Below are 10,215 nucleotides of genomic sequence, written 5' to 3' on the forward strand. Positions count from 1 at the left end.
GTGAATAAAGTGATCAATGTGAGTAAGCATTTGCAGATTCTACAATCAGTTCCAGTGGTTTGTATGACCAATGTTACTGCTGTAAGCAATGTTCCCAATTTAACCAAGGAGCTGTTGCCCATAAAAAGCTGAGAAATAGAAGTTTGTTTATTTAAGATGGTTTAAAACAGTGGTTCTCAAACTTTAGCAACCTGAGACCCCCACTTTGATTTAAAAAAATTTGCAGGCCCCTAAGCCCCCCGCTTAGTCCCAGGCCCTGCCCCACTCCACCTCTTCCCCCAAGGTCCCATCCCCGCTCCACCCCTGCCCCTCCTCTTCCATACCTCTTTCTGCTCCCTTCCCCAAGTGCACCCTGTCCCTGCTTCTCCCCCTCCCTCCCAGCACCTCCTGCATGCCACAGAACAGCTGTTCCCTGGTGTGCGGGAGGCGCTGGGAGGGTGGGGGAAGGAGTTGATCAGCAGGGCCCATGGACCAACTGGAGTGCCCTTGGGGCCTGGATCCCAGTTTGAGAAATACTAGTTTAAAATATTCTTTCATTTTGGAAGAACCAATTGTGAGTGTATTGTAGGTATATTGTTTTTTAATTCCTCTAGCAAAGGACTCTCTCTTATTTATTCCATCTCTTATAAAATATGCAAAATAACTCTCATTTTTTTCATTTATCTGATATAATTTATTTTTAATTAAACAGCAACGCCAGATGCTGGAGAAGATCCCAAAGTCACAAGAGCCAAGTTCTTTATCCGGGATGAGTTTTTAGTGAGTAATTTTAAAAACCTGTATCTAGTGGTATCATGGAGGTTACTCTCATCAAATACACTTGACAATATGGTCACATTTTACAAAAAGAGGGTGGGAAAAAATGCTTAGCTCTTTCATAGCTTTTTTCAGCCATACATTTCACAGCACTGAAAAAAAGTGAAGCATTCTTAGCCCCATTTTATAAATGGTGAAACTAAGGCACAAAGATGCCAAGTGACGCATCGTGAGTCAATGGAAGAGCCAGGAATAGTCTCCTGAAACCCAGTCTGGTACTTAGTCTACTGTGGACCCAGACTGCCTTCCTCTTTCCTTTTGTTCTCCATTGTGCACATGGCCACAGTAATATGGACCACTTCCACTTCTAATTTACATGATTTTTTTGGTGGATTTATTTATCTATAAAAGCTTATTCTTGTTGCATGGCAGATTTCATTCACGTCTCTGTGCTGGCTGCGTGGCCTGTTTGGAGTTCAAAATCCGTTACTGGGGTCAACTCGTACGCTTAGCAACAGGTTTGTTATAGATAGGGCCCTACCAAATTCACACCCGTGAAATCTGGTCTTTTGTGTGCTTTTACCCTATTCTATACAGATTTCACAGGGGGAGACCAGCATTTCTCAAATTGGGGATCCTGACCCAAAAGGGAGTTTCAGGGCGGGGGTCACAAGGTTATTTTAGGGGGGTTGTGGTATTGCCACACTTACTTTTGTGCTGATTTCAGAGCTTGGCAGCCAGAGAGCGGTAGCTGTTGGCCAGGCGCCTAACTCTGATGGCAGCTCCCCACCATATCCTTTACTTCTGCACTGCTGCCTTCAGAGTTGGCAGCTGCTGACTCAGGGCCCAGCTGTGCAGGCAGCAGCGCAGAAATAAGGGTGGCAGTACCATACCAGGCCATCCATCCTTCTGCGCTGCTGCTGGTGGTGGCTCTGCCTTCAGAGCTGGGCTCCCGGCCAGCAGCCGCCGCTCTCCAGCTGCCCAGCTCTGAAGGCAGCCCTAGTAGCGCAGCAGCAGCCGTGCAGAAGTAAGGGCAGCAGTACCGCAAACCCCCCTACAATAACCTCGTGATCTCCCCACAACTCCTTTTTGGGTCAGGACCCCACGATTACAATACTGTGAAGGTTCAGATTTAAAAACTGAAATAATTAAATTTACGGTTTTTAAAATCCTGTGACCAAAAATTGACCAAAATGGACCGTGAATTTGATAGGGCCCTAGTTATAGACCTGTCCGAATCCACCTAGTGGACAGTCAACAGTCTGTTGTAATAGGACCAAACCTTTGGATCCCACATGCTTCCAAGCCAGCTGGGTCTGGGCAGCAGCAGGTGACTCATTTCTAACTCTGGGCCTCCAAGGCACCTACCTCCCAGGTGCAGACCTCCCATCTGGGCCCCTTTCCTTGGGATGTGGGACCCACAGTCCAGCTGCCCTAGGCCCCTGAAACCAGTTCTCTGGGTTCCCCAGTCAAATATGCATGCTTCCCCACCAAAGTCCCCTCCAGGGGCACTCTGGATTATAGTTTAACTCTTTGGGGACACCTGGCAGGTAAAGTGAGGAACACAGGCTTGCACAGGTGTTTCAAAATACACAGTAACTTTTACTCTCAAAGCACACAAGAGTTACAGATCTGGGGATAAAACAACACCTAAACATTCTCTCTCCTGAATCACTTCTAGTGAGTGTTAAGGTCCAGCCCCTGTGTCAGGCGGGTAGGCCCCTCATGCAGTTCTTCTGTTTCCTTAGTTTTCAGAGTAGCAGCCGTGTTAGTCTATATCTGCAAAAAGAAAAGGAGGACTTGTGCCACCTTAGAGACTAACCAATTTATTTGAGCATAAGCTTTCATGAGCTACAGCTCACTTCATCGGATGCATTCAGTGGAAAATACAGTGGGGAGATTTATAAACACAGAGAACATGAAACAATGGGTGTTACCATACACACTGTAACGAGAGTGATCAGGTAAGGTGAGCTATTATCAGCAGGAGAGCGGGGGGGTGGGAGAGAACCTTTTATAGTGATAATCGAGGTGGGCCATTTCCAGCAGTTGACAAGAACGTCTAAGGAACGGGGAGGGGGTTGGGGGGGTGGGAATGAACATGGGGAAATAGTTTTACTTTATGTAATGACCCATCCACTCCCAGTCTTTATTCAAGCCTAAATTAATTGTATCCAGTTTGCAAATTAATTCCATTTCAGCAGTCTCTCGTTGGAGCCTGTTTTTGAAGTTTTTTTGTTGAAGAATTGCCACTTTTAGGTCTGTAATCGAGTGACCAAAGAGATTGAAGTGTTCTCCCACAGGTTTTTGAATGTTATAATTCTTGACATCTGATTTGTGTCCATTTATTCTTTTACATAGAGATTGTCCAGTTTGGTCAATGTACATGGCAGAGGGGCATTGCTGGCACATGATGGCATATATCACATTGGTAGATGTGCAGGTGAACGAGCCTCTGATAGTGTGGCTGATGTGATTAGGCCCTATGATGGTGTCTCCTGAATAGATATGTGGACACAGTTGGCAACGGGCTTTGTTGCAAGGATAGGTTCCTGGGTTAGTGGTTCTGTTGTGTGGTGTGTGGTTGCTGGTGAGTATTTGCTTCAGGTTGGTGGGCTGTCTGTCAGCAAGGACTGGCCTGTCTCCCAAGATCTGTGAGAGTGATGGGTCGTCCTTCAGGATGTTCAGCTGGTGAGAGAGATTCATAAATTCCAAGGCCAGAGGGGATCACTATGATCATTAGTCCAGTGGTTCTCAACATTTTGGGGCTCATGGACCATTTGTAAACCTTGATGGCCTGACCCCCTGAGTCACTCCCCGACCTGATGCCCCCATCCCCCCTTGAGGGGTCCATTGGGCAGGGCTTGGAGGTAAGATTCCAGATGCTCTGGCCAGATGTGAACAGCTGGGAGTATGCCCCACTTGCAACTGATGGAAAGGGTGGTGAGCCTAGACCATGCCCAAAAACACGCAGTCCCTCCCCATGGATGGCAGAGAGTAATGGGGGATTTGGGGCCTAGAGGTGAAGTGAAGAGATCAGGGGACTTAGGGTATAGTGAGGAGGAGGACATTAGAGGGTCTTGTGGAGCTGGGGAAGGAATTGGGGGTAGCAGGAGGCTGGGGGAAGGGTATGGGGCAGAGGTGTATGGGGGAGGGGTGGTAGTCCAGTAGCTCTCGGAAAACACACAGCCCAGGGTAGGCCAAGTTTAAAGGGGGAATTTGTGGTGCTATGGGTAAATTAGAGGGGCTGGGGAAGAAAATCTGGAAAGCTGGGGGCCAGGGTGGGTGGTAGGATAGAGGAGATGTTGCCAGGCTGTGGGGCAGTGGGTACATCGGGGGCTGGTACTTACCAGATAACATGACACCATCCTCTCCTTCTTGGCTCCTGTCCTGTGGAGTTGGCTGGGCTCAGGTCCCCACTGCAAGCATTGCGACCTTGTGCACCAGGTTGCAATGAGACCAGCCAGCTCAATGACCCTTTGAAATATTCTGGCTACCCAATTTTGAGTCACACCCTAGAGTTGAGAAATCCTGCTGGTAAATTATTCCAATGGTTAATCACCCTGACAGTTAAAAATTTACCCCTTATTTCCAGTCTGAATTTGTCTAGCTTCAACTCCCAGCCATATGACCATGTAAGATCTCTGCTAGATTGAAGAGACCCTATATCAAATATTTGTTCCCCCAGCGAAGCACAGATTTTACTCTTACATAATGTTTCAGTCCCCTCTGCCATGTGACCCATACATCAGCTTCAGCACCCCAGTCAGGTGCCTGAAGTGTGAGATTCTCATCCCAGCTTTGGCCCATTTATAAAAGAGCCAGAACAGCATGAAGGGGGCCTAAATGTCCCCTCTCTGGCCAGAGGAGGATTCCCCCTGTTTAGCCACATCTGAAGACCATTTTAAGGCTGCCTTCTGAGGTCCATCTGACAAGTCTTGATGTAATGGGTGTGCCTGGGGCAGGACTAGGGCAGGAGTGTTTTGGGGTGGGAGCAGAGCAGATGGTGGTGCTGAGATTCCTGGCAGGCCTGAGTTGCTTCCTTAATTTAGAAAGGTTCCCAGGGCCAGTTATACCTGGAGCTACCCAGGATTTCAAGGGTGCTAATATGAGCCTAAACCTCCCCTCCCCCTGGAAGCACTGCACTGAATCTCACCTTGAGTTTATGGCAGATAATTTTCACATATCTATTCTTTCCATTATTCAGTCTAAAAGAAAATGGAGGAATCCAATCCTTTATGTGGATATTTAAAATGTCAGCCCGCTCAAGTGAAAGTTTTTCTAGTCAAAATATTCCTAAGGCATTGCACTGTGCCACTGTCAGTGGCAACAGGCGAGTAAGACTGAAGTAGTCATTTTACTTCACATTTTAAATACTGTTCTGAAGCAAATTAGAAAGAGAAACCTTGAACATTTTATGATTCAAAGAGTGAAGAAGTTTGTTTCATCTCGCTATCTTTGTTACACTTTTCTTTCCAATTTTATGGTCTGTATTTTTTATTGATTGATTGCTCTGCTCTGTTACATTTCCTGGAAAATCTGCCTTTATTACTTACACATTCTTTATTGTAATTTTGGTAGCCTATAGTTATGTTCACTAGTCTGGCACATCAGCCCCCTGCTACTGCTGCACAAGATGCTTTGGTAGCCTGTGAAAGTCGTGTCATCTTGTAGCCCTCTGTAACTGTACCTGGTACGCCACAATTCTCAAAACTCTCCCTCTGCTGACCCAGGCTGCAGCTACCAATTCTATTTCAGATGATTGTATTAATTATACACAGGTTTATCACAGACTAGTTAAGAAAACGTGTTTATATTTAACAACACCTCTGACTAATATTTCTAAAAAGTATCAGAAGGTGGGCATTTCATTTTCTTGCTCTCATTTTCAGAAGTGCTAACTATCTGAAATCCCCACTGACTTCAAGTTGCAGGTATTCAGTACCTGTGAAAACTAGGCCATTGGTTTCCAATTTATGAAAACATTAGCTAGGTATGGCAGGAAGAGCTGTTTGTCTGGCTCACCAAGACAAGGCTGGAAATCCAGCTCTTTGCCTCAGCAAAATGTTTCTTTCCTTTCCAGGTCAGGTCACATGTCTAGTTCATGGCAGTATCTCCTATTTCACAAGGTCTCTGTTTCATAGGAAACTCGCCAGGCTCCTCGTCCTGTGCTTAATCACAAGACTATCCTTCCTCCTCACAGTGTTGAACCCAGCATTCATCAATTGTTTACAATTCTCCCAAAACAAATATTGATGTTTTGTACACAGGATTCTGCAACTGCTGATGTTTTACTTCAGTACAATGGGTCAGCCCTACAAAAACAGCAGCAGGGCAAATCTGGGTTATTCTGCTTTTTATTTTGAAAAATCTGAATAATTTTTTCTTGGACTTGAAGCAGCTACTGTCTGAATACGTTGACCTGTATTCCAAGAATAGCATATTTAGCTCCTTTCAGAAGAATCTGTTGTGTTCTTAATAATCTTGACCTGTTCATAATTATAGGGATCCAACATCAATATTTTTCTTGTATTCTAGCATAGTAATGGTGGTTCTTCTGCTAAATGTTATTATAAAGGTGTGTATTTTTCCTTGAGTTGACACTCACTTCTCTTAATAAAAGTCTAATATGACTCCTCATAATAGAGTTTTGAGTTGAAAATTCAGTAGATGGATAATCTCCTAAAATTATATGGTTGCTTATCTGCCAAGGCACAAAAAAGACTACATTTTGAAAACACATATTTTAACATGCTGCTGTAGAGTCCCAAATGTAACTTGGCATCACCAAAACATTGTGGTGAACTGGCTACTTTGTACTTTGCTTGGTGGAATCAGAAATTGGCTGTGTATAATAAGCACTATACTCCTAGAGGCTAATGGAGATTCTGTTGCTCAAATAGCAGGGCCCTGTGCTTTTGAAGTAGGAGGGATGAGTTCTGTTCTTTGTTATTACCATAAAGCTGTACATGACATGTATGATGCACACAGCATAATTACATGTGTGATGCACACAGCATCTCCACAGCAGGCTAGTGTTCACACCCCAGCTTGATTCAAACTGTATATTCATGTAGACAAGCTACATTGCTGATTTAAAACAAAAGTTCACAGTTTTGCCACTTGGGCACCAAAAAAAGAAAAATAAGTCCGAGGACAGATGCATTGCATAATGCAGTATTTGGTTATCAGCAGTACAGGTTATATATGTGAATGTGTACAAATAATATATAAAGTAGCAGCTCTTACAAAATACCCTTCATGCAGTTATACTGGGTATTTTAACCTGATAATACTGTGCATAATATTCTTTCTGCTAAAAACTTTCTGTTTATATTTTACCTGGTTTTTCCAACTCATAAATTGGAAATACTAATTAGGTCTTCTAGTCCTCGTAGTGCACCATTATTTTGTGTATAGTAACATTAAAATATACCATTAGTTGAAATGATTATTCTTTAAAGTTACCGTCTGATCTCATTCCTGGGTCTCTGTTTCCTAGTGCAAACCAGGGGAGTATTTTGGTCTCTAAGGGCAGTGGTAATGGGATGGATTGTGAGCCACTCCCCTTACTAGTTGTCACAGGGAATGCAAACTTCCCCGCGCTAGCCTTTTGATGTTCTGTAGACATAACCAGAGTACCAATTGTGATGGTCGTGGTCTAGCTCCTAGTAGATGGGCTATACTATAAAACCAACCATATTACCTGCAGCTGTTAGCTGGCAGTGAGTTCTATTAACTATCAGACAGGACCAGTTCAGTCATCTAAACTTTAAAACCAGTCCAGGATTCCTCTGTGTTCATAAGGGTTTGATCATCAGGTTGGTGCTTAACAATAATAATTTTAAGTATTGACCTAGAAGTGAAAGGTTCTATCTTACATATACATAGATGCTGAAAAGTAGTAATTTCTAGCATGTCTAAACATAAATGTCCAAGTCTTAGGAAGAGAATGGGGCCTTGCTCAAGTACAATGCAGCTATGAAACATCTCTATAAAGTAAAACGTTGTAAACTGAGAGATTTTTCACATGCTCTGTCAGTAAGGCTGTTAAAACAAGCCCACTTGGAATCCCCTGATTTGCTGCTTCAGAGAATGTAAAGCTACCTAGGCTTGTGGGCAAGAAATGGAGCTTTTTTTTTTTTTTTTTTTAATTTGGAGATAATTTCATCTGAGGTGCAAGAGCAAGGTGTTGTAGCCTAAAGATACCCAGGCATTGCTATCTGTCTTCACAGACCCCACTTATATATCATTTTCTTTGTCTAACCTGGGGTTTTCTGTCTAATCACTGAACAACGCCTCTAGAGCCACATTCAAGGCTCCTAAATGGCTATCTAATCTGCTACTGCCTAAAGCAGTTGAAGTGGCCTGGGTTATAAAACTTCTCAAGCACCAGTATCTAAGAATTGAAAGTCAACTTTCAGGGGCTTTTTCACTAGATTGCCAGCAGCCAACCTGTTAAAAGGCTAAATGTGTTTATATGCATGTTTGATTATAATCTTAATAAATTATACTTAATAAATTTCTTCAGTGTGTATCATATGAAAACACAGGAATATCTTTGGAAGGCATAGGCACATCCAGGATTTGCGTTTAGATAGTCAAACTGGCAGTGCTGAAAACTGGGCTCTTGCTCTCCAAACAGCTAATCTTTTTACAACTGGGCAGGTGTTTGGAATGTAATTCCCTTGTAGTGAGCTGACAGACCCCTGAGCAATCAGTCTTCAATATGTTCTCTTCCTTTTCTGCAGAGGATAAGTACAGCAAGTGGAGATGGCAGGCATTACTGCTACCCACATTTCACATGTGCAGTGGACACAGAAAACATCCGCAGAGTTTTCAACGATTGTCGAGACATCATTCAGAGAATGCATCTTCGCCAGTATGAACTCTTGTGATTGGGATCACCGTGGAGCCTGTGGTTTTAAATACTTAGCTCCTTATTCTCTTGCTCTCTCTCTTTATACTATGCCACACAGGGTGGAAGAAAATACTGCAGAAATGTCAGTCTTTTCAGGTTGTTTACCTTAATTATTTAGCCTTCGAGCTGGTTTGCGGCAAGTTTGGGTTTCTTTTCCGCCATGCTTTTTGGGACTTTTTGTGTGCTTTATTTTGATATGCCACTTCTTTGTCATTCCACTAAGCCCTTTGGCTACCTCTGTTGCTTTAGAGGTGTGTTTTGTTTGTTTTTTGGGTTTTGTTTTTGCTAATTGAACATAACCTGCTAAATTTTTTCCAGCAGGTTATGTTAGTTCAAACTGGTATGTCAGCTGGATGACACTAAAGTCATACCTATCCTTGTGTGGGTCCCTTTTTTACCATGATATTAAGAGTACTTGATGGGTGAAAAAAGAATAATGCACTTTGTATCAGGTTACTAAATACTGTTGAGGAAGTATACACACAATGTAGCAGCACCACAATATTTATTACTCTGTCACAGTTTTTAGCATTACTGAGTTGCAGGTCAACTGATAAAGTGACCTCCTCTTTTAAGCCGTTACTGGCACAGGAAGTAGAGTAGATAATGAGAGGCATGGTGAAGATAAGCAATTTTTCTGGGGTTTTGGGGCTAAGTGCCTCTACACACCTCAGGCATTTGAATTACAGCTACTTTTTCAGCCTATTGCATCTAGGCAGAAAATTTACCACCCTCACTTATGTTATTGTGCTGTCCACAAATGATCCGGTTAGTTTAGATCATTCTTGGACAACAGTCCTCTCCCTATATATATATATTTTTTGTTTTACTGCTGGTTTATTATATTGTACAGACTGTAAAATGTAATATTATTTTGTACAACTTTATTGAAGAAAAATACTTGTAGAAGATCTTTGTGCCTTGATTATGGCTGTACCTGTAAAATGAGCTAAGATGTAAGTATGTTTTTGATTGCGCTGTACAGCTTGATGTCAACCTTACCTGCAGCAGTGACTGGAGGTAAGAACTTTATCTGTAGAGTTTAGGGATTTTTTTCTGGTTTATATAAAAACAATGCTCTTTAGTATGAAAAATATAAATTATGCAAATTAACCACTTACCTTTTCAAGTAAGGTATTACAGTCACCGGATGTTGCAGCAACATGCCTTTCTCTTTTGAAATCTCAGCTTTAAAACATTGGAATTCATTCAAGTGTCCAAATTGCAACCTGGTGTTGTTTTAATGGGAATCAAGGATTTTTTTTCCTTTAACTTTAGAAAATATGTTTAGTAATTCTTTGGTCATTCATAGTACATCACAATTGCACAGGCCGATTGTGAATGTGTAAAGCACCATTATATAGAGCTCGTCAATCTTTGTACCAACAGCAGCTTTCATTGTGCAAGTAAATAGCAAGAATGGGGGGTGGGGGGAGAGGAGGTATAAACCCTTGTGTCTGGCCTAAGAGAATTACAAGATGACATTTTTATTTCTCTTTTAATAAAGAGACATTAGAAAATTGTTTTATTTTAAATAT

The 10,215-nt window shown here is 42.5% G+C and overlaps 1 protein-coding gene across 3 annotated transcripts in view; it reads left to right on the forward strand.

The window, feature by feature from the left end:
• GNAL (G protein subunit alpha L) overlaps window positions 1-10,212 on the forward strand; it is a 310,998-nt gene extending 300,786 nt beyond the window's left edge. For 2 of the 3 annotated variants that reach the window (XM_084621820.1, XM_084621822.1), the window contains exons 11-12: window positions 692-759; window positions 8,508-10,212. In XM_084621820.1, coding sequence (XP_084477946.1) covers window positions 692-759; window positions 8,508-8,654 — 215 coding nt within the window. In that variant the 3' untranslated portion in view covers window positions 8,655-10,212. Of the gene's footprint in view, window positions 1-691; window positions 760-5,839; window positions 6,278-8,507 lie in introns of those variants that run through there. The other variant, XM_084621821.1, reaches the window with a different exon arrangement.
• The last annotated feature ends 3 nt before the right edge of the window (window positions 10,213-10,215 follow it).

This window comes from Lepidochelys olivacea (assembly GCF_965140295.1).
Source record: "Lepidochelys olivacea isolate rLepOli2 genome assembly, chromosome: 2".
Classification (NCBI taxonomy): Eukaryota; Metazoa; Chordata; order Testudines; family Cheloniidae; genus Lepidochelys; species Lepidochelys olivacea.